Source organism: Anas platyrhynchos, chromosome 4, assembly GCF_047663525.1.
Source record: "Anas platyrhynchos isolate ZD024472 breed Pekin duck chromosome 4, IASCAAS_PekinDuck_T2T, whole genome shotgun sequence".
In the NCBI taxonomy this organism is placed as follows: Eukaryota; Metazoa; Chordata; class Aves; order Anseriformes; family Anatidae; genus Anas; species Anas platyrhynchos.
In genome coordinates, this window is record NC_092590.1 from 49,793,413 (window position 1) to 49,817,025 (window position 23,613).

The 23,613-nt window shown below is 42.9% G+C and overlaps 1 protein-coding gene and 1 long non-coding RNA gene across 7 annotated transcripts in view; one reads left to right on the forward strand and one right to left on the reverse strand.

The window, feature by feature from the left end:
- The window catches only part of USO1 (USO1 vesicle transport factor), a 32,745-nt gene extending 17,574 nt beyond the window's left edge, over positions 1 to 15,171 (forward strand). For 3 of the 6 annotated variants that reach the window (XM_027457000.3, XM_027457001.3, XM_027457002.3), the window contains 12 exons: positions 744 to 764; positions 4,246 to 4,356; positions 5,018 to 5,136; positions 5,754 to 5,935; positions 6,632 to 6,753; positions 7,709 to 7,847; positions 9,157 to 9,320; positions 9,812 to 9,898; positions 10,679 to 10,765; positions 12,493 to 12,591; positions 13,059 to 13,274; positions 14,136 to 15,171. In XM_027457000.3, the coding sequence (XP_027312801.1) occupies positions 744 to 764; positions 4,246 to 4,356; positions 5,018 to 5,136; positions 5,754 to 5,935; positions 6,632 to 6,753; positions 7,709 to 7,847; positions 9,157 to 9,320; positions 9,812 to 9,898; positions 10,679 to 10,765; positions 12,493 to 12,591; positions 13,059 to 13,274; positions 14,136 to 14,213 (1,425 nt within the window). In that variant the 3' untranslated portion in view covers positions 14,214 to 15,171. The remainder of the gene's footprint in view (positions 1 to 743; positions 765 to 4,245; positions 4,357 to 5,017; positions 5,137 to 5,753; positions 5,936 to 6,631; positions 6,754 to 7,708; positions 7,848 to 9,156; positions 9,321 to 9,811; positions 9,899 to 10,678; positions 10,766 to 12,492; positions 12,592 to 13,058; positions 13,275 to 14,135) is intronic. The other 3 variants (XM_027457003.3, XM_072037567.1, XM_027457004.3) reach the window with 1 other exon arrangement.
- Positions 1 to 23,613, reverse strand: part of LOC106014940 (uncharacterized) — a 92,733-nt gene that overhangs the window by 4,089 nt on the left and 65,031 nt on the right. The window contains exons 7-8 of the long non-coding RNA XR_011809179.1: positions 18,464 to 19,797; positions 2,764 to 3,626 (exon numbers count right to left, since the gene is read on the reverse strand). This is a non-coding gene — a long non-coding RNA (uncharacterized lncRNA). The remainder of the gene's footprint in view (positions 1 to 2,763; positions 3,627 to 18,463; positions 19,798 to 23,613) is intronic.

Consider the following 23,613-nt stretch of genomic DNA (forward strand, 5'->3'; position numbering starts at 1 on the left):
GAATACATTAGTGTTAGCCCAAGGACAAGGATTCTCTCCCCTCCTGTTTAAGATTTGCTTAAAGCACCCTGTACTGAAGGGAGGGGGGAGTAGCAAATCTTATTGTTCATCAAGCATTTATCTTGCGTGCTGTCAGTAGGCAGGGGGCTTTAAAGCACATGGAACTTAAACTTAGTTTAAAAGACAAAGCAAACAGGCAGGATCCTCAGGCACATCTTGCTGTTGCTGTAGAAGTGCCCAGCTGGCATTTAGCCTGTAACTGCAAACCTGAATAGTCTGTCATCTATTGGTGGCTGTTGGTTTTGCTGATGGAAGGCAAAAACTTGTTCTGAAGTTGTACGGTATTTTATTACCTGGCTTCGGAAACAGGTGGTTTAACTTTACCTTCCAGACCACGCTTCCTTGCGACATTAACTTCTATTACACATCCTTTCTTCCCAAATGGTTGTAATGATAGGGAGATAGTTAGCTCTGGGCAGTGATTAGGCGTTCCTGCAGTTAGGAATAATGGCAAAATGCTGGAGTTTTAAATTAATTGATGGGACTTCTTTAATTTGCTTTCCCTGATTATAAGCAGAACTCTTCATCCTTTTCCCTGCATTTTTGTTTAAGATGAATTTGAGATGATATAACTGCCTGTGGCTATGTAGCCTTAAATGATGCAGGGGATTGAAACTTTGGGGGAATGTTTCTGAAATGTGTTCATCTTAAACGTTCTCAAGTAACGTGTGTATAACTTGCAGGGTGATAAGATCGACAGACGGGTATGTATTTTTTGGCACAGCTTCGGCATTTTCTTGCCAACAGCAGGCCTTTTCCTTTTGTCTTGGGTTTTGCTGGGGAGGTTTTCTTTAACTGCTCTTTGATGTGTTTCCACTCACAGCTTTGTGTTGCAGTTGGGTTTGGGTTTTTTCCTAGCATAACCACCTCTTTCTGTGTCTCCAGGGGATTCTCTGGGGGTGCTCCACAAAACTATGGGGTCAAGATCTTGGGGAACATGGGTGCTTTCTTTCCAATGGGGTGTACTCATTTGCCGTTTGTACACCTGACAGGCGCACTTTGCTTTTAAGAAAAATTAAACTGTTAGAAATGCTGTTTCCTCAGACAGGCCTGTAGCAAACAGCTGGTGCCATCTGAAGCGGGAACATGCTGCTCATTTCCTGGCTGCTAAAAGAAAGATGGTGTTTAACCTGCCTTTCAGCCACTGTGTTACACTTAACAGCAGAAGCTTTTGAGTTTTAACCATGGAGCCAGTGATTTGAATAGCATTCGAATTACTAGCATTCAATTACTTATTACTATTGAATGACCCCTAAAGTGAGTTGCCTGACTTTCAGGCTGTGTTCCTTAGAGCACTGCTGAAGTAGTTGTCAGTTGAAGCAGAAACAGTTCTTGAAATATTGCTGCTGTGGAGTTGTGTGCAGAATTAGCTTCTTTGTAGTTGTGCAGAGGGGTGGGGTTGTATTGTTACCAACCATGAATTGTAGGACAGCTGCCATGGAGGTCTGGAACCTGTTAGAGTAGTGATTCTCATGGCATGGCTAGAAAATGGGTGTGTATTAATTAGGTGTGTATTAGGCTCTTCTGGGCTGTGTGGGAATGATTAGGCCAAATATTTTAATCTTCAGTCTAGGATGCCATGCTTGAGTACACATGGTGTGCAGCTGCTTCCAGGGGGGTGTGTGTGCTGGAAATGCCAACCTACACAAGCACAGGCAGCCTTGTGCTGCTGGTGAGATTGTAATAGAAGACTGGTGGAAGTGTCAGTTTAGAAGTCTGCAAATGTCCTGTGGGACAAGACTGCCAGTTAAAGCAGTTATTCTCAGTGCAGGAGGTCTGGGGAAACAGATTGCCAGCAGTTTTGAACCAGTCTGAAGTGTGAGGAACGCTTGGTGGGGAAAAATGAGCAGTCTGCCTGTTCATCGGGTAATGGAAGGTGGGACTATTAAGGTATGTTCCTCTGCAGGCATTTCTGTGGTAGGCTGTTATGCAGTTGCCTGTGTCATGAGGATGTTAATGCATCTAATCTGGAAGGGATTTAGGAAGAACTGATGTTTTTACATTTTTTTTTTTTTGTGGTAAGGCAGTGTACAGAACAGGTGACTCCCAGAGGCCCTGTAGTGGCATCTAAGTGGCCCCATAGTTCTGTGAGGCTGTGAGGAAGTAAATCACCTGCGCAGCAGTTTTGGTCTAACAAGAAGGGCCTGTGTGGTCAGCAGGTTAATCAGCTAAGGTGTCTGACAAGGCAGTACTAGTGCAATCCACTGCACCAGTGTGGCATGGTAGCTTTTTGCTCTAAGAACTTGAAAAATGCAAGAGATATCATATTTTGTCTAAATTTATGATTTACCAGAGGATTGGAGTGTGAATGCAGTTCTTACCTAGTGGGTAATAAGGGCTAGTGAGGGAATATTTGTTGAAACGTGTTGTTAGAAGACTGTCATGTCATCTCATGAGCAGAGATGTAGAAGTGTTCTAGATCATGGAGGTTATGAACTAATTTTGAAGTACATGGTGGGAGGGGAGACCCCCAATGCAGGTGGGGGAAGCTCAGTGGGCTGGTCCTGAGGACAGAAAGAGCAAAAAAGAGAAAAGTTTACTGGGACTAGGCAGCCTGCAGGGAGATGCAGGTCAGTGGAAACCAGTCATGGGTTTCAGGTAGGAGGTTAGCAGCAGGGAAGATAATCAGTGCATTAATACAACGCAACAACAGGGTTGCAGAGAAGCTGAACAGTGACTCCTAACAGCATATGTAGTACTTACTCTGGCAATAAAACGTGGTAACGTGCAGTTGGTGCTGATGGTTGTAGTCTCTGCTGTTCTGACACTGTTAACTTGGGTCTCTGGAAGTCCAAGGTGAGGATGAGGGCCAAAGGGCCAAACACTCCCTTTTCCCATGTAAGCAGTATTATGGTTGGCTGCCACAGTCTGTCCATAATTCTGTTTTCTTTTTCCACTTAGAGGAGGCTTGCTTCATTTTAGTGATGACAATATCTTAAAACAGATCATAGCACCTCAACAGTGCTTGAAGGCAGTCCCTTAAGGGCATGGTATTTAGTCCCAGTGGAGTTGGTAGGCTCCGTTCCTGTCCGTCCTGCAGTCCACAGTGGCAGATGGTTGCTGGGAGCCTGCTGCAGAAGAAGCTTCTTGCCAGAGTGATGCTCACTGGCTGTTTCGGTGGCAAAAAGGCTTACTTAAAGAGCTTGGGAAGCTTGAAGCTTGTTTTTGTTGTGCTTTAATGCTTAAAAAAATATATTGTCTTCAGCCCTAAAGTGTAGGGATTACCAGAGGCAAGGATTGAAGTCTAGTGTCTCAAGCACAGATAATTCTCAGGCATGGACTCTTCTTTGTCGTTGACTAACTTTTATCTTGCTGCTGTTTTGATCCCTGTGACCACTCCCATCAGTGTATTTTCTTGCCTCCCGCTTGAAGGCATCCCAGCAGGTCCATATGCTTCATCTTGTCTTTGAGACTTGACTTAATCTTCCAGTTACTTTACCAAATTCATGAGGCGCTCGTGTGAAGCGGTTTTCCATGCAGGGAACATTATGCCAGGCTGCCTCGTGAACGCTGACTGTCTGTGAAGGGATGCACGCCTGCCTTAATGCTGCTGTGTCCATATTTATCTGCAGCAAAGACAAGGGGGAGAGAACCGATGTTTTCATCCACAAATAGACTTTCTTATTTTTTTTCCAGTTAAAAAATAAATCCCTCAATCACAGTAGCGAGCTTTCCCCTTCCTGGCTTAATGTACATATTGTTTTGTCTGAATAGAAAGGTACTTCAATATTATGTTAAGAACACATGGCAGTTTTTAGGCAGCAGCAAATGGAAGTGGTTGTAGTGATGAATCTCTTACAGGGCATCCTTACCTGCCTTAATTTACACCTTGTTCCTTCTTTGCAAGGGTTGTGTGTATGTTCCTTTATGTTACCCTAGCATTAATTAAATGCAAAACTAATTTGTTATGAGTTGATATTGATGCTAATTTGCCTTGAGTCATATTTCACATCTGTGTTGCTTGTTTTTTGCTCTGAAAGCAGCTAAATACGAGTGGTTTAATACTTGTTTCACCAAAGCACTAGAGCTGTGTTCAGTATAACTAACGAATGGGTATTTTGAAAGGTGTGACTTTTTGTTCTAAAATGCACTGAAAGGTGAGTTTTGAATCAGTACAGCTTTTTTTTTGTATTTTAGCCTTTGATTGTGGAAGGATAGTAATGAGGGGGGTGTTATTTTTTCCAGGGCAGCAAAGTACAGACCAGGGTTGGACTGCTGATGTTGCTTTGTACTTGGCTAAGCAACTGCTCAATTGCTGTCACACACTTCCTTCACAATCCAGCCAATATACCTTTTGTATCCTTGACTTGTTAGCAGATTAGAATGACTTGCCTAGTAGTTATTTGGACTGTCCATGTTAAAATCAAATGTTAATCTAGATCAGTTAGCAGGGATATTGCATGCTGTGCAAGGAAATATATCAGGGCAGGAGATAGAAGCAGCCTTTTACTGCCAGAGCTCTGTGTATGCTGACCTGCCTGTAAGATGTGCGTGTAACTTCAGGCACAGCAGAAAGCTAGGCCATCTCAGGGAGGGATTCTGCCAATTAAGTATTGAGCGGCTTTTTTTTTTCTTAATTTTAACAAGCCCATTGAAGTATTTATTATGAATTAGGCTCTTCTTCAGAAGTAGGGGGCATGTTTCTAACTTGTATTGAAGCTTGTTTCTATGCTTACTCATGAGAAAAATATCTGACTACAGTACTCTAGGCCAAACTGTTATTTAAGCTAAAGATTTGTTTGGGAACAAGTGAATCTCTTAGGTTAAGCAGAACCACTGGTTTTCCGAATCCTTTGAATTGTAAGATAGCTTGTTGGTGTCCTAATTAAGCTTGGTTTTAGATGCGCAAATAATTTTAAGAGGAAACTTAGACTGAAACAGCAGATTTGGAACAGAGAAGTATGCGGTATGTTTTGTGCTTATTTAGTATCTCAAAAATCCTTAACAAGAGCTCTAGCTCACAGGGCAGATAGCTGAGAACCTTGGAGAAGAGGAACAGCTCGTGCAAGGCCTGTGTGCACTTCTACTTGGCATTTCCATCTACTACAATGATAATTCTCTTGAAAATTACAGGAAGTAAGTATGATGTACAAATAAGTCTGTAGGGAAAGGTCTGAATGGCAGATAGTAGTTTAAGAGTCTCTTAAATACTTGGTTGAATATTTTCTGTATGTGTTCCTTACAGGATGCAAAGTACCTGGACCCCACTTTTAGCTAGGCAAAACAGATCATTGTTTTGCGTAGGTCCTAACCTGTGTATTCCTAGGGTGTGAACAAATGCCAGTGTTACACTGAAAAATCCTAGGTGTTGAATGTTAAGCATGTAATGCAGATAATCAAAATTGTAACTGGGAAAACAAAAACCTCACTAAGACGAGGGGAAATGGCCTCAAGTTGTGCCAGGGGAGGTTTATGCTGAGTATTAGGAAAAATGTCTTTACTGAAACGGTTGTGTGGCATTACAATAGGCTGTCCAGGGAAGTGGTTGAGTCGCTGTCCCTGGAGGTCTTCAAAAAATGTGTAGTTTTAGAACTTAGTAGTATGGTATAGTGCTAAACTTGACTACTAGGTTAAAAAAGGTTGGACTAGGTGACCTTACAGGTCTTTTCCAATCTGAATGATTCGATGAGCTAAGCATATTTTTTTTTCTTGAAGTCTTGCACCGTGGTTGATTTTTCTCCTCTTATTTTTAGAGAGAAACTGAAACAGCTGATTGAGAAGAGGATTGGCAGGGAGAACTTTATTGAGAAGCTTGGCTTCATTAGCAAACATGAACTTTATTCCAGAGCTGCTCAGAAACCACAGCCTAGTTTTTCTAGCCCAGACCACATGATGTTTGATCATGAATTTACCAAGCTTGTAAAGGAATTGGAAGGTGAGATGTATTTTAATTTGTGGGTTTCCTTGTGATGAGCTGATGACTGAATTACCAAACATGCTGAATGTCCTATTAAAAGTAGTGTGATTATATGAAAATACAGCATTCTAAGAAGCACGGGACATGGATTGCTCTACGCTATCATAAATCCAAACTTGCAGTTCAAATATTTAGTAAAATTATTCCCAGTACGCATCCGTAATCAGGACTTCTAGTAATTAGACTTACTGTTAAGTAAAACAATTCTTACTACGTGCTGTGAGTTGCCACACTGTGGCAAAGGAGTGTATGTGTCTGTGTTCACACAGACTGAAATGGGTGGTGATGGAAGCTTGACTCACAGAAGTACACAAGCCAGCACTTTGCAGATTTGTTAAGACAAATTTTGAATAATGAATTTCCTGGCTTGTTAGAAAATAATGGGGACTCCATTCTTAGTAAGGCTTTATCTATACATTGCCTTCACACTCCTAAATCTCTTACTTGTGCAGCCACTTAGGCAAATAGTTTTAATGGAGCATAATGCAAGTGAAACAAACACACCTTTGCTGATGGAAAGGACTCAAAACACCCATTCTGAAACTGTCGAGCAGTAAGCATGCAAACCTTCCTATTAAAAAAAAATGCTTTTTCCTATTTTTTAAGACTGTTTAAGACTTTTTTTTTTAAGACTTGACAAACTGTTGTCAACAGGTGTCATAAGTAAAGCTATTTACAAGTCCAGTGAAGAAGATAAAAAAGAGGAGGAGGTTAAAAAGACATTGGAACAGCATGACAACATTGTGACTCACTACAAGAAAGTCATCAGGGAGCAGGTAAGAGGCAGTCGCTCCATTTCCCTGTTTTTAGAAGCTGTTTATACTGACTTTTGGAGCTATCACCATGCAGATATAGTAAAACAAGTAAGAAGGAATCCAACAATGCAGGTATGCTTGAAAAATACTAAGGCCAAGAATAACTGGCTGAACTCAAGTGTCAGTGCTTAGAATACTGGTTAAGTTTAATTGCTTTCCTGAGGTACATCTTTCTCTTTTGTGTTTATTTCTCTTCAACTAAGTAACTGAGAAATGTGCAGCAACTTTTTTCATTCTTATTTCTATGCTCTCGCTTCTCAAAAGATAATAGATGAAATGTGACTCAAAAGGAAACAAAGTTTCCTTGATCAAATTTGGGTATACTTGGTGAATCTTTTCCAATGGTAGTTTGCTTTTTTTTTTTTTTTCCTGCCACAGTTTAAATTGAGAAGTAAAGGACCATAGCTAAGTAATTTAGCTAGAGGGGAACTGCAGCAGGTTTTCATAGTTCCTGGACACAGCCTGCTGCAGTATACCTGGAATTAAGGGACACTTTTGAACCTCCAGTGAGGCTTTATTGAACATATGACTGCAATTACCACTGTTTCTTTCAAGACTTCATAAGCAGACCAAATGTGTGCAGGATTCAGTGGGGTGGGGAGAAAAATTGAAAGATTTTGTATTTTTGACTCTTTCTGCTGTCCATGGTATGGAGATGGTGGAGCTCTCCTCTGAGAGATTCAGAATGCGTTGGTCTTCTGTGACAGACTACTTCTATCTTTCCCCCACCTTTTTCCCTAGGAAAGCTATCTACGTTTGTATGCAACTTTTCTGCTAATCTGTCATAGGTAGCACTGACAATTTCTGTAACCAGTGATGTCTACTGGTGGAGTACAGTTTTTTCATCTGTCTTTTTGTACCTTAGAGCATTGTATTCAAATGTTATTACTGAAAGTGCTTTATTTTCTTTTCACAGGACCAGGAGCTTGAAGAGTTGAAACAACAGGTTAACACTTTAAAATCTCAAAATGAGCAGCTTCAAACAACTGTTACACAGCAAGTGTCACAGATCCAGCAGCACAAAGACCAATATAATCTCCTTAAAGTACAGCTAGGTATGTTTCAGAAAGAATAACAGTAACCTTGCTAGTGCTGAAGATTGTGTGTAGTTTATGCCAAGCTATAGAACAGGTGCAGCAAATAATCCTTTGTCATTGCAGACATGCTGCGTTATTACACAGTATATGAAAATTTCCCATAGAGATGAAGACTTTGGGGAAAGTCGATGTTGAGCATTGCTATAAACTTCATTTAAGCATCAGATTTGCTTTAACTAAAAATAAGATATTTTTAATAATATTAAAATACAATTTAATATAAAATAGAAATAAATATAAATAATAAATATAAAATATTAAATCATAAGTTAATAATACTTAAAATATCTTACTTTAAATGCCTTCAAACTACAGAATAATGTGCAGTGAGAACTGAAAGGACAACCTGAAAATGTGGTGGAAGTATCACTTGTTTTTGATTTGTGCCCAAGTTTTAGGTGTCTTGCAGTACTAGTTCCTTTCTCAGAATGACATGTTAGTGTATCTTGAGATAGGACCTACCTGCCATGCTGCTACCTGGGAAAACAAGCACCTAGAGAAGATGGCTACAGCCCAACAATCCATTTCCATGGACACATGGAAATACTGGGATTAGAAATAGCTTCTGATCCAATGATGGTGTTAATTCAGTTGCCCACCATGACAAGACAAGCCCTTCCTTGCAACCCTAGCTCCTTAGCTGCAGCTGTGCTGGGTGAAGGGCTGGAGCTGATGCTGTGGGAAGTGGTGGCTACCAGGGAACTGCTGGTAGAAGCTTATTCCAAAACAGTTATGCCCTGTTCAGTCTTAAATCAGAGAGAGTCCATGTGTGCTACAGCTTGTGTCTCAGAGTGAAAATTTGAGTCAGGGAAGAATCTGTGGTATGGCAGATGCACAAGATGAAGCATATCATTGTCAGTAGAGGGGGCTAATGGAATGCTTAAATCAGGACAGCACATGCGAGTTATTCCAAGGGCAAGATGCCTGAGGAGCTGTGTATGTCATAGACCTGGTTTGTTAGTATTAAACATAAGGTAAGGGAACAACTGCCAGTCATTATAGAATGAACTGCGTATGTATTTCTTTGGGTTGAACTGAATGGCTAGAGCAGCATGCAGATTAGTCACAAATAAGGAATAGCAAATTAGACCTTGTCCTTAGACTTCTGATAGAGAATTTTAAAACTCTGTACTTGGGCTCTTTACTTCAAATAACTTGTATTGCCTTGTGGGATGAGAGGAGGAGGAGCAATGGATTCTTTGATTTTTGTGTTAAAAAACAACTTTGAAAATGATGTTAGTGAACTTTGTTATAATCTGTCTCCTAGGAAAGGACAATCAGCATCATAACTCCCACAGTGATACAGTTCAGATGAATGGCATTCAGGTGGAGGAAGTGAGCAAACTGAAAGAGGAGTTGGAAGAATGGAAAAACAAGCATGAGCTGCTGCAAGGGCAGTTGAGGGAAAAGGATTCTTTGATTGAAAAATTGGTAAGGTCTAACTACTGTCTCAGCAGATCTTGACAGGGCTTCTGTTTTTGTTTTAAAATTTTATTTGCCTTATGCTGCGAAGGTCATCACTGTGATGGCAGTCATGCAATCAGTTATGATTGCGTGCTGATAATAAGAAATACAGTGCAGGATGGCTTAATGGGAGCATGTGTTTTTTCCTTACTTGTTTGTTTTCTGCTTCATGCTGTTCCCAGGAGTAGCCTCTGTAGCTCGTCTGCTGTAGTGTAGAATCTGCCTTCTTTTGCTTGCCTTCTCTGTCTCAGTTGGTGAAAGATATATTTTGCTTCTACCTTAGAGGAGACCATTCAGTTGTGCTCTTGCTATCAGAGAGCTTTATGACATGCATTTATTAACCTGTTTTCACCTTTTAACCAGGGAACAGTGATTCAAGCACACAGTTCACTGTGTGTTTGGACAACATAACTATAGTCTGTTTAGTTGCCTGATTGATTTTTCTGTTGCTATTACAGAAGCCTTTGCAGTTGGAAACGGGAACAGAACAGTCTTCACAGACGAGCAAATCCAGTGGCTTGGAGCACAATAATGAACTACAGAAGGTGAACTTGTGTTGCTTTAGCAAAGCTGTAGTGAACAACGGTAGCTTGGGATGGGAAGGGTCAAGTTTCAGGGAGTGTCAGGATTTCTGAGCTTCCTGATAATATTCATGGCCTTCCTTTGTGATGATAGTAGTGATCTTGGTGCACGGAGATCATATATCCAAAAACGAACTGCTTGCCTTTTCTAAGCAGCTTTAAGCCAGGAGTAGAAATGTCAGCTTGTGCAGACTTGAGACATTTTTGTGTTTACCCATTGCCAAGTATTGTTAAGTGTTCTTAAGAAAGCTTCCACGTATTAGATGTACAGCACAGAACAAGTGCTGCTCTCTCTGTAGGTTCAATGATTTAGCATAACTGTTGTGCAAAAAAATACCTAGCAGTTGTGCAAAAACTTGAAAATTTGGGAATTGTGATTGGAAAACAAAGAATGTCCAGGCTGATGTGCCTTAGTGGCTTTCTGCACAGAGCGGATCCACAGAGGATGCCGGTGGGAGTGCTAGTGGGGTGAAACCCTGTTATAAACATTAGTCTGGCAAGTGGCTTTGGGCATTGCATAGAGAATAAATTCTTCAGAGTATGGGGTGGAAGTGATGTTTGTTGCTGCCTAGCTTTGTCTTCTAGAGAAATGGTTGCTGTGTTGTCATGAAGACTTGCACCCTTCCACTGGTGTAGCTAGTGCAAAGCAATTTTTCTGGTAGCATTTAACCTAACAAAAAGCAAGTGGGAAGAATTGCTTTGCTTTCTAAAACTAAAATTATTTTCCTTTTTTGTTTTCCAAAGGAATTAGAAATGCTCAGGACTCAGATACAACTACAGTCCGCAGAAATCACTAAGCTACAGGCTGAGAATCAGAAGCTACAAGTAATGGTACTAGTAAAATACTTATTTTTTCTTTTGAGACAAACTTTCCTGCCTGTGCTGTCAGTAGCATTTGTCCTAAACCAAGCTTGTTTGAAACGTGCATGTCAGAAAGTGATTCCAACATTGTTTTAAATGAAGTAATGTATTACCTAGACAAATCCTTCCTGAGGAAAGAGTAGATGTTACTTTAGTTAGTGCTTTGCAAATTGTGAAGCCATTGGTTGTTGGTGATTTTACAGAAGTCATTCAGTGTTTTAAGTTTCTACTGTTACCAAAGGGGAAAAACAAACAAACCTCTCCTGTGAAGCACAACGCGTGATACAGCATACATTAGAGGGATGATTATTTTTCAAATATTGGAGGATACTACTTTGGAAACTTACATAAAATTGCTCAGCAAACAGGTACATCTGTCTGCACAGACCTCCAAACATAATATGGTACATGTTGAATACTAAATATTATATATGGAAAAAAATGGCCAATAAAGCCATCGAGGAAAGGTTTTAAAAAAGAGGCAATCCTGTCCTCAGAACTAGCTAATGGCATTAGAAAGCATATGTTGAGCCTGCATACCTTGTTAGGGAGTTGTGTGAACATCCTACTGACATGTTTCTGCAGCAGAGCTCATGGTTCAAGTTGTAGGTCTGTGGGCCCACTGAACAACTGGAAGGAGAGCGTTCAGTGATGGTGCTCAAACAGAACAGGAGTAGTTGCTGTGTGCCCTGCTTTTGTAGCTCTGCAATGACGAAGATAAGGAAGCTGGGTTAGCTGAAACTCTTGCTTCTGGCTGGCTTGTTCTGATTTATGCATCACAGTATGATTTCAACATCACAAGAAAAGGACTTTGTGTAGGGAGAAGATCAAGTGTTTCATGCACAGATGAGCTTGGTGAGGAAGGGTTTTGATATTTTCCAGTGTAAAAGGGCTCAGCTGCCACATGAGATTCCATTTCACATGTGTTGGCTGTGTGTGCTTGCGTGGCAAAGGCACATTCAAGTGTTTTATGCTGCCATCAGCTGTCAGGCCATTTCATTGCCATCCAACAGACTGCTGGCCTTTCCTAGAGCTCTGACTTGAACGTGCTACAAGTGCAGAAGCATTATCTTACGTTCATTCTGTGTTGGTAGTTTTAACTGAAAGACAGCTGCCACATTTTGGAAACCTTAACTTTGGGAAGGGCTGGCTTACACCACAATATTCCTATTTTCAGTAGTCACATAAAAGATGCATATACTGCCCCATCTCTGCAAGTATCGAAGGCCAGGTTGGATGGGACTTTGCACAAATGGAAGATGTCCCTGAACGTGGCAGGGGGTTGCAACTAGGTGAGGTTTAAGGTTCCTTCCAGCCTCAACCATGCTGGATATTTAGCCTAATTAAAAATCGAAACAACAACAAAAAAATCAACCCTTTGGCACTTAAGAACCATCTGAGGTGAGAGCTGGTGGCCTGTAAGTGACTGGGTTGGTGAAAAAAAATCGGTACACCATAATTTCTGTGAATTAAAGGTTATACCTTCTTTTTTGTGTATGCATATGCATGTATTCAGACCCCAGAAAGCATATGTCTGTTTTCTGATGCCTTCCAGTGTATGATGTAAATTACCATACTTTGGCTATGCTGTAGCAAGAAAGTAAGCTTTTAACATCTACAGGTAACTGTATAATGTCTTGGCATGCTGACTTTGTGAGGCATTCAGTGCTCCTGACACTGCTTTTTCTTTTGCACAGAACACAAGCGCAGATCCTGCATTAGGTGACAGCAGTGCAACAGCAGCAAAGAACTTGGAATTAGAGGGACGACTTGTGCAAGAAGTGAAAGATCTGAAGGTCAGTAGTGGATGAACGCCAGACCAGGTCACTTGACGCTCAGCCTTCAGTTAGGACTTGTGCAACTGGAAACACTTTGGATGGAGGGGGTTTGTGCTCTCAGGATTTTCCGTTTTAGACAACAGAAGGGAAATTGAATGCATCTCTTGTTTTTCACTTGGGGAACTTAAGCCTTGCCTGCCTTTGAAGCCTTTAAAGATTTAGTAAGAAGGGTCTAGGAAATAGCTTTACTGTGACATGGACAACCTGACTTGACTGCGGGAGAGTAGTCACTCTTTAAAACTCCTACCTACCTTTCTCTTGGCTGGTAATAGGGGGAGTTTGGTTAAGGAACTGTAGGAGTGAGGCCACAGGACGGTTGGTAGGGATCGAGCTGTTACAAGTAGTGTATGCGAAGTGTTTGTAGGAAACAAAGCAGTTTTCCTTGCTTAAGGTGTGTCTCGGTGTGGGATCTTTCCTGTTGCCAGAACGAAGTCAAAGCCCTTTCTGAAGAAAAAGCATCACTAAAACAGCACCTAGATTCATCCAACAGTACAGTTGCCATCTTGCAAGATGAGAAAAGCAAACTTCAGCAAGAAGTTGCAGAATCAAAAAAAGAACAGGATGATCTTCTGGTGCTTTTGGCTGACCAGGATCAGAAACTATCTGCCCTGAAGAATAAATTGAAGGATCTTGGTGTACCGGTAAGCAAAACAATGTTTCAAGTAAGTTCTCAGGTCCAAGGCTCGCCTGAGCAGTCGGGGTATGACAGTGCTTTATCCAATACATCTGGTGAGGCATCCTTCTATAAATGTAGGGCTGTTGGATCTACCAGAGTTGCTTTCTGAACTTAAGTTGGCAGCTAGCAAGAAAATTGCCTCTTGGAAGAAGTGTTCAGAGGTACTTGCATAAGCATTGTGATGAAAACACCTTATACTGTATCCATGTGTCTGGAATGCTATCTGACCATCTGCCCTTGCTGTTGCTTGTCCTGGCTGCCAGCTAGAAAACAAAGGGTGACATTGTAATGCTCCAAGGGCTTGCTCTGCAAAAAATCCAAGTGATTACTTAGCAAGCAACTAAAGCTTTCTAGCTCTGCTGCAAATGGTCACTGCAGCATCTGAGAGGAACTCTGGGCAGTTAACTTTGACCTTGTGGCTTGCAGCTGAACTTGTGACTGTAAGGTGGATGTCACTAGGTGATGTGCTGCAGTTCTTGTGGCTGAATGCCGGATTTGAGCCTGTGTTTCTTATCCAAAAGCAATCATTCTTTCTGATGCAAATCATTTATGTATTAAAGATTACTTTTTGGTAGTTAACAGTTAATCTGGTCTAGCTTCTGCTATCTGGATAAAACGTTAGTCTAGGGGGTACTTGTAGCACGTGTAGAAGTTAAACTGTGAGATTGTAAGATGACAATTTGAAGAATTAATTGATACAGCATGATGATTTTAGGTTACCTTTTAAGCCTGTTTTCACTCCCTCTGCATTTGTTTTATCTTCAAAGGATTGGATCCTTTGACGGAAAGGACCTTATTGCTCACAACAGATCTTTATTCATTTTAGGTTGAAGATGAGGATGATATTGAATCTGGAGATCAAGCAGATGAAGATGAGGATGGGGATGAAGAGGAGCAAGACTAATGTTCTTTCGTGTGTTACAATGAAAACTAGATTGCATTGTTAGTGGGGGAAAAAAATCTATTATTGGTATACAACTCAAAACATCTGCTTACAAGAAGCAGAGGGGAAAGTGGCAACTATGGGACAAGTTATAAGTTACTGAAGTGTCTGGAAACCCTTCATACTAGGTAAAGCAAACAAAAATTACTAAGTTCTATATGAGTATCCCAAACTTTACTTGTTTAGAAGTTGCTTTAGACACTGTTTAAATTATGGGGATGACAATGCTGTTCATTGTCATTACAAGAGTTCTGTGCATTTGTTTACCATTTTAACCTTCTGGAACTCTTAACGTAATTAAATACAGAAGTATTTGGTTTAACATCTGTCAAATGGAATCATTGCCTCTGCTATCAGCATGGAGCTTCAGTGTAATTTGTGGCTTCCTTTAAAGAGCAGTGGCGAGGTGGAAGGGCTGGGGTGGCTGTGGTGTGCGCTGGCCACTCTGCTGCCCTCCTGAGCTAGTTCTCTAGGTGTGAATGGACCCTGAGCATCGAGTGCCTTGACACCTGGTACAGCTGCATTTGGTACCTCCTGGAGGGAACTCGAGGGAACTGCAACGTTATGCTAATAACGTGGAAGAGGCTTCACAGAAATGTGCACAAGCAAGGTAGTGTTTTTAAGAAGAATCTCTTTGGAAAAACGAAGACCAATATACTCATTCTAAGGATCTAATGTGCTACCAAGTCAGCATAAAAATAAGTTAAAAAGAAATCTGTTGACTACTTCAGTAAGGAAATGAAAACTACTATGATTTATATAACTTATTGGCTCTTGATGAGTGAATAAAAGGTTGAATTTTAAAAGAAAAAAATGAATAGAGTAAACGCATCCGTTCTTGGTAACAAAAATAGGTATGTCCACTTAGCACTCATTTAATTCTCTTGTCTTGTTTTAATAAAATATATTTTAATACATATTTGAAATTGTTTAAAATCCAGTCAAGTGTGACAAATTAAATGAATAAAATACACTGAACTGGGGGGCTAATCAAATCAGCACATAGTGGGGTAGTTCAGTTTTTGCTTTTTCCAAAAGCATCAACTTCAGTAGCTGCTTAACTTAGAACATTTTTGTAAACTCACAGTAGTTACTTGATCATAAGATTATTTGATGTAGACCAGAGAACACGGGCTTGTTAATATAAATATTTTTACATGTCATAGTCTGTTTGCGTAACAAGAAATGTTTGGAAGTAGTGTTAAATTAAGCTCCACTCATGCATTCCATCCTTGGACAGTTTTTTTTAGAACTGGTGGGAGAAGAGCAAGCAGCGGAAACAATGTTAGCATAGGAGCTGAATTGTGTTTGTGTGTGAGTACATATGGGGAGGAGAACTCCTACAGATGATGGCCTGGCTGTTGTCATCAGTGTGACCTGCGTTCTGCTGAATGTGATGGAACACGAAGGAGCTGGCCATACAAAATTCAACAATGAGGGAAGAAGGCATCCAGGCCCCAGGGGCTGTTTAGATGGCTTTACCACCTTATGCAGCGAGAATTGTAGATAGTTCTTGATAAATTTACTTTTGTTTCCTAGGCAGTACTTCCTTAAAAAAAAGGGGGGGGGGGAAGCAGGAGATGCACAAATTACAAAAAGAAAGCCAGAGAATAAGTTGTGAAGTGCTCTTACTCTTTGCTCAGTGATGTGACAGTTCTAAAAGTGAGGTTTTGTCTGCTTGCAAAACCTCCCAAGAAACACTTTGTAGAAATTAAGCCCCATTACCTAGACAAATCTCACTTCATGGTATGACCAAAATTCTCTTGACCTGAAAGACAAGGAGGAGGATTCACAAGCCACAATTGTGGCTTTGAGAGCTGACAGGTTTTCCTGTGTTTTTATTTCTATGGAAATGGGGGAATCGAGGGGTATTTGCTTTGCCAAGAGTATTTTGGAGTTCTTGAAGATGAAAAACGGGATGGAGGGATGCATGGCTTTTAAAATCACTAGGGGCACTAATAACCAAGTATTGTGACTTTGCCAGTTGATATGTTGCTTCTGCCCTAGCTCTGTGGTTGAATTTGGCACCAAGTCACTGAAATGGTACGCTACCACCCTAACTTTAAGGTACTATTGTCGCAGGATTGGATTATTAAAAATAGCTTAAGAATCTAAGTGCCTGACTCCCACTGCATGCATGGATATAGGGTGAAATATCTACCACCCCCTGAAAATTCCGGATGTGACAGTTTCTTCCTCAGGTACAATGTTATGAGAGTCATCAGGCAGGATGTTTGCGGGCTACAACACCCACCAAGTCTTTGACGTAAAATGTTGACTGTAAACTGTGTCAGAAACTTAAATCAAGACGTTAGGGTATGAATTTTATTTGGTGACCTAGATAATTCCACTTACTGTCTGTCCTGACTGTGCCTGCTGGATTTTATTTCATTGTGGCTGGAACACACAAATTAGGTACTCATCTGTGCTGAGGATGAAGCTGTTGTGATGGCTTCCCTGTCCCTTAGGTAAATGGCGTTGATAAGAATTGCAGTGGAATTTTTACTCCAGCCCAGATGGTAATTTGTGTGTTCCCAGAGCTCAGAGAGATTGGCTTGAGTCTAACCAGAGCTATGATGCGAGTTGCAAAGCATTTGACTGTGCCCATGTGCCATTATGAATGGTCCTTCATAACAGAGGAGCAGAAAGGAAGGACGTGCTGAATTTGTAAGGAGATGAAACTTCCACCAAGTGATTCAGTCACAACTGTTATCAATTAACGCGATGGGAACTCATGTCTGCACATCCTGGAAAGTCAAGTTTTAATTTTATTTTTTTTTTTCCATTATCACTGCTGGCAGTGACAGCTTCAGTACCCTAGTGTCCTGTGAGCACTGGCACTGCTGGTTGCTTTTGTCAGCAATACCACCACCAGGGTGCTGGTGACAATTTGTCCTACCTATTTTGAGAAGATAGACTTACTTATATCCAGTTGAAACTCTCCCCATCACCGTTAATTGTCCTGTGGAGCATGTGATGTTCTTTGCAAAAGTAGGCTCCTTCAGTGGAAAGCAAAGGCAGCTATAGAGAAGGATTGGAGTCAGGAAGCCTTGTGGCTTTGTTACCTGTGACAAGTTTGGAAACTTATGTGGCCTGTCAAGTAGGAACAGCACGGAAATTGGCTCTTTACTCCCTGCATCCTGCTAGGTGATCTGTGCCTTGCACATCTGTTGTCCAAGCTATGCATTTCTTACGTTTTCCCAGATGGTTTTTTTTGTTTTCTGGTTGCTGTTTGCACCAACTCTATAAAAACACTGTGGGCAGAAATAAATACTTTGAAAGTTGACTACATAATCCAAACATATCCTAGAAGGCAAGAGTACCTCTCAATTACAGGGAAAGGGAATAAAGAAAGGCGAATGAGGGGGGAAAAAAACCAAAAACTAGTCATTCCCCTGATGGGACAGAATCACCTGAAAAATCAACATGAATGCAGATTCAGGATGCGAAAGCACAAGGCATGTGATTGATGGTCTGGCCTGATGTCAGTGAGAAACAGTTAAGCAGGCACCCTTACCCCGGTATCAGTGCCTCTCCCAAAGAATGGAACATCACAATTTTTTTTATTTTTTTTTATTGCCACTCTCTGCAGTTATACTTGGGAAGTTTCTACTTTTGGATGCAAATTGAAAATGTTTGAAATTGGAAAGGAAAAAAACTAGGCAAGGTGGAAAGTTCAGGAGACAGACAAACGGGTTACAAACAGGTTTCAAAGAGGCTTATTCAAAGCTCTCTTCCCAACTAGAAAACCTGTTTTTGTTGATGATTTTATTGCACCATTCCATCTGTGCCTCTTCATACTGGTAGTAGATGTGTCTAGATTGTAACTGTACAATTGTCATGGTAGCCTTTGCCCTGCAGGTATTCACTTGATGGTGTCATGACACAGTCAAGAATACAAAGAGATTTTTCTTTTTGGGGAATCTCTTTTTGTCCCATCATGATCAAGCCATCATGAATGCAGGTATTTTTTCTCCCTCTGAGCAGGATGTGAAGCGCTTCCACACTCTTTGTCAAATCAAGCAATTGATACCAAGGAGGTGAATAGATCAAAGATTTCTAGCTTGATTGTTACGCGTGGTGAGAACAGCACCCATTAACAGGCTAAGAGACACTAAGTTGTAGAGAGGATCAGGAGTGAATAACAAACAAACAAAAAAACACAAGTAATTCTGACTGTTGTATGGTAATATTAAAGCACTGTAACTCACTTTGAGTGTCCAGAGCAGGCAGCGTGGGTCTGTTTCTATGCACCTGTTCCAGGCAAAAGGGTGTTCAGGAAGGGTCCAGCCCTCAGGGGGTCAGGGTAAGCTCAAAAATGATCAAATCCTGTTTATTTCTGTGAAGTTCATCCTAGAAAATAAAACGATAACAAAGGGTTGAGAAATGCATGGGGCCTGGAGACGAAATCCTCAGTCTGAAGAGGAACAGGAGGCGAAAAACAGCCTTTTCTGTTCTCTAACTGCCCAAACAGCATCCTCACGTTAAAGAAGTGGGGGACCAGGTTACCTCAGCCTCATTCCTTCACAAGGAAAAGGACACCAGTACAGAGGGGGGGTTAGCATCAACCAAGAATGAAGTCCCTGTGGTTGCCTGAGTCGTGCACTTTTCTTGGCCTGCACAAGCATGTGATCGCTTCCTACTCCTTATATCAGAAGACAATAACCTCATGATGCTTTTCTTGATAGAGGACATCATAGCAGGAGCAAATTTTTGTGATGCAACAGACATGGATCCTGAGGCTAACAGTGAAGGTCAGGCCAAGGCAGAGAATACCCTTGCTGCAGAGTGTCGTGCCTCAAAACTGAGAATTTCACTGCTGGGGAAAGAGAGGGCAGTCTGGTCACTGACAGCCGCTCCAGGCCACACGTGTTTTGCTAGCAGCAGTGTAATAAATCACCAGTTAGACAGCCTGCTTGACTGGAGGGAGATACAAATGCCCATCAAGAAGAGCCACTGCTAAGGGGCTGACGCATACATGTGTGTGAAGATCCTTCAGAAAGCAAGCTTTCTGGGGTTAGTGTTATACAGGGGCTTCAGAGTGACCCCCATAACAGCTGGGCCCCAAGACACAGCCCTAAGAAAAAAGACTCAGCCCTGCCCTGACTGTCGGTGAGATCTGAGGCACAGGGCTGCCGAGACTCCCCCAGCCAGATCTGTATCTCCTGGCTGACCCGGGGTGCTGGGGCTACGTGACAGAGCGGGTGAGAGAGGTGCTTCCCAGCTCACAGGGCTGACAGGGAGCATGCAGCTCGTGGCTGCAGGAATGAACAATTTCTGGCTCTCCCGTTGCTGTATCTCCAGTTAGGCAATGGCAGAATGGTCCGACTTTTCTGCTAGTCCCTGGCTGTGCCTGGAAGCCTTGTCAAGAAATTCAGCTGGTGATGAGCCCAAATAAGAAAAGTTCTGCAGCCACAAAAGGAAACCAGCTTGCTCCTTGGCCTCTTGGCTCCCATTTGGGTCAAGGAGGAGCCAAAGACCGAGTTGATGCTTTCACGCTTCTCAGCTGGGCCGGATGCCGACTTCCAACAAAATCGGAGGCAACCTGCAAAAGAGCACAAGTCTAGGGTGAAGCTTTGCCAGCACTTGCATGACTGCATTTGCTGCTAAAAAAAAGCATCAGGTGTGGACGTTTCACTGGCTAGTCGGCTTAGCTCCCTGATAAATCTAGTCCAAAAGCAAAGGAGAAATGGGGCTTTCCTGGTAATTAGGGAAGTCCCGAGATACACAGTGGTTGAAGCTATCAGCACAAGCCTTCCTGACCTCATTTGGTGATAGACTCTGGATGCTGAACACACGGAGATTAATACTGAGCTGAGACCAAAGCACAGCTAAACATCAACTTCATGTCATTCCCGATGATTTGAACAAGTTGGTAATGAGAGCATGGTCGCACGCCAACTCCACCTGCCCTCCTGGGGGACACCAGACTCTCACCTGCATGCTTTCAGCCCCAAAATGATGATGCAAGGGACAGCGGATTTGCTGCAGGCTGCATTCTTCTCCCAGTGGCTTGGGAAGGTGTGCGTGTGGCTGGGAGGGAGAAAGCTGCCGAAGTAATTAGTTAAAGTTGTTTATCCTTAGGCACGTCTCTGTAGCCGTCTGGGCCTACCACAGCCATACCGGGGAGCGCTTTGCCACCACCTCCCCTGACAAAGAAAAGCACAGCAGGGCCAATGCAAGAATAGCACTTGTGTGGTGAAGGCTAGCCAAAGAAATAGACGTGAAAGGAGGGCTTAAAGCCCAGTTAGAACCCTTTCTGCTTTGGACTGCAGTGAGCTGCTTTTCATAAACAGGAGAAAACCACCTGGCATGGGCATGGAGTTGCCTGCTGTCTGCGCTCCTGCCCAGTCCCTTCCAGTGACCGGCAGCCCCAGCACGGAGCAGCTCCCCTGGTGCTGTGTGTGCCTCTGTGGGGAGGGGGCAGCGGGCACTAGGCTGCACCAGTTGCACCCCTCTGCAAACCAGTGGCACTGGACAATGGGCGCAGTCCAACAGGGCCAGGGCTTGCCTTGCTCGTCCTTGCTCCTCAGTCCCTGTGGTGTGAATCCTCCTGCAGCCTACCACTCGGCACCGAGGGTAAGACTCGTCGAGCTCCAGTGTGGCCACCAGAGGTCATGGTGTTCCCACAGACGGCACCAAAACCCGCTACAGCAACCCTGAGCTGGGTGCTGGGAACTGGAGCTGCGAAGCTACAAAGGTTAAACCAGTGTCAGCGTTTCTGAGCCAGCTAGATGGTAGCTTCTGGTTTTAAACAGAGCTTTAAGGCAAACGCTACTAAAAAATAAAATAATAAAATAAAATAAAATAAAATAAAATAAAATAAAATAAAATAAAATAAAATAAAATAAAATAAAATAAAATAAAATAAAATAAAATAAAATAAAATAATAAAATAATCCACCAAACTTCTTAGAATGCTACCTAAATCCCTAAATCCAGCAATTCTAAACCCCCAGTAGCTGTGTGGAGCCCCGGAGCCATGTGCTACTGTGCTGCTTGGGTTTGCTGATGACCATGCTGGCTTTAGGCAGTTCAGCCTAACTTTTAGCATTGTCCTGCCCTCCTGTCCTAAAAAAGGCGATTTTATCTTCTGCTAAGCAGCTTACCATGGGCTGTGCTGCCAGTTCAAACCTGCACAGCATTGTCCAGTGGTGGCACAGATGCTGAGGAAGAGTTGGCTTTGATAGATTTGGTGGGAGTGTTGTTAGTGGTGTGTGTGTACGTGTGTACTTTTTTTTCTAGTATGGTACTCAAAGAGGAAAAATAGGACAGACTGCCAGGTCGTAACGCAAGTCTTTCCTTGGAGCTGGGGCCCTGTTCAGCACACATGGACGCACACTTTTACTCTCTGCTTGCAGGCTGCTGCTGTGGGTCTTAGCTGTTATAGTCCCCAGAGGTATCTGGATGCATGGAGAAGATACATGCTGTGCCAGGCACCAGGTCCCACATGCTTTCCCTCCTGGGACTGCTGGCTAGTTGTGACTGGAGCAGTGTTGCACCGTGTGGTTTTATACCTTAGGTGAGAGGTAAGGAGACTGTTCCTGCACGCATAGCTAACCTTGGACATCTCTGGGCTTCAGCATACGCAGTGCACTACAGAAAGCTGTGCTCTGTTTGCAGAAAAGACTGAAGTGAGACAGTCTCCAAGCTTGCACAGAGCTGGGTTGGCAGCCCCTCATGTCTTGTAGGGCTGCAGCTTCGATGAGCTCAAGCCCTTGAGCAGGGTTGGAATAGCTGGACATCCTGTGGGATGCAGGTTCCCACCCCTGCTGCACTGGAGCTAGCAGCTCCAGGCAAACGGTGTAGTGGGGCTTCCCTGCAGTCAGTGCGAGGACACACTTCTGGGCCTTCGCATGAAGAGCAGAAGATAGCACATCTCACAGACATTCAGTGGTTGTCCTGTATTAAATTAAACCACACCGTGGGCACACAGGGCTCAGGGCTGGCCCATCCTGTCCCATCTACTCTGATCTGTCCTTGCAGAGCATTATCTGGAAGGCCCATGTGGCATTAAGCTTGTGGCCTGTAGCAGAACTGCCTGGGTTTGTAGAGGACAGGCCGAGACATCCCCTTTTGTCTCCAGGATCAGAAAAGCCTTGCCTCCTCCTCTACAGTGAAACTTTTCTGCATGCCTGCAGTGGTTCCCTGTTACTGTGCTCCTGCCTTCCAGCTTGTGAAATCCTGAGATTTCTGTTGTGTATTTCTTAAGCAGCAAACACGGAACTTTTGCTGAATTCTCCAGTAAAGATGGGTGTCCCTGGGAGATGTGGGATGGCCAGTCCCCCTGTCCCTGCTCCTTGGGTGGAACAGGAGGGATCCTGTTATGCTTCAGGCATCAGGCCAATGCCAGCACTTTGTCAAGCTAGGTTCAGACTTAGAAACCTGTTGTGATGTCTGTGGAAACCTGAAGGCCTGTCTTTCCATTCTCTGATGAAGAGGTGACACATTCTAAGAGGAAGAGCGCTGGACCAAGTTAAAAGATCTAAAATTTTCCCTGCACCACTGTGTGACCTCTGCACATGAGTAGCTTGATCTGGGATAAGCTCAGGAATTGAGCTGCCCATCCAGTCTCCTCTTCTCCCCTCTCACCAGCTCCTTTTTGATAAGCTGCTGCTCCGGTGTGCATTGCAAAATTGACTGCAGGGCTGCTCGTTTACTTAGGACGCAGTAAATCAAGGACTTAATAAAAATCACCCAGTCTGAATGAAATGCTTTATCTGACCGGAAATATGAGCATGCTTGAGATCATACAGGGTGTGAGCAGTAGGTGAAAGTGTTTGAGCTATCTTGTTACAGGTAGCCAAGGTGCTTTAAAATACAAAAAAGGGGATGTTGGCTCACCCCTGCTCCCTCCTGTGTACCTGCCCCACAGCAAATGCTCACAAGGGCTGGTGCTGAGGCTGAGCCAGCGGAGGCGAGGACCGAGAACACATCAGCAGGCCACTTGCCAGGGTAACTGATCCTTTTGCTGCAGGAAAAGACAGGGTTGTGTCAGCAAGCCCAGCTGCACAGGCATACGCCAAAGGTAGAGCAGAAACACGCAGGTTCACTCATCAGGCCAGGAAATCCACTTGGATAAGAATGTACTTTATTATACACTCCACTTTTTGTCATAATCTGTCTGGAACTGATTTTATCTTGCATGCTGTGCACTTCAATGGAAAGGAAGGGGGTGACGGTTGGGCAACTGATACGAGGCTTCCACCCTGTGCAACCTCAGCTTCAGGTGGCTGATTACTCACAGCTCTTCCTGGCAGGACCCAGACAACCTGCCTTTCGTAGCATTTTGAAGCACATGTGCAGCTGCAAGCCACAGGCCTGGCTGCCATGCCGAAGGTAATGGCGTTTGGACGGGGGC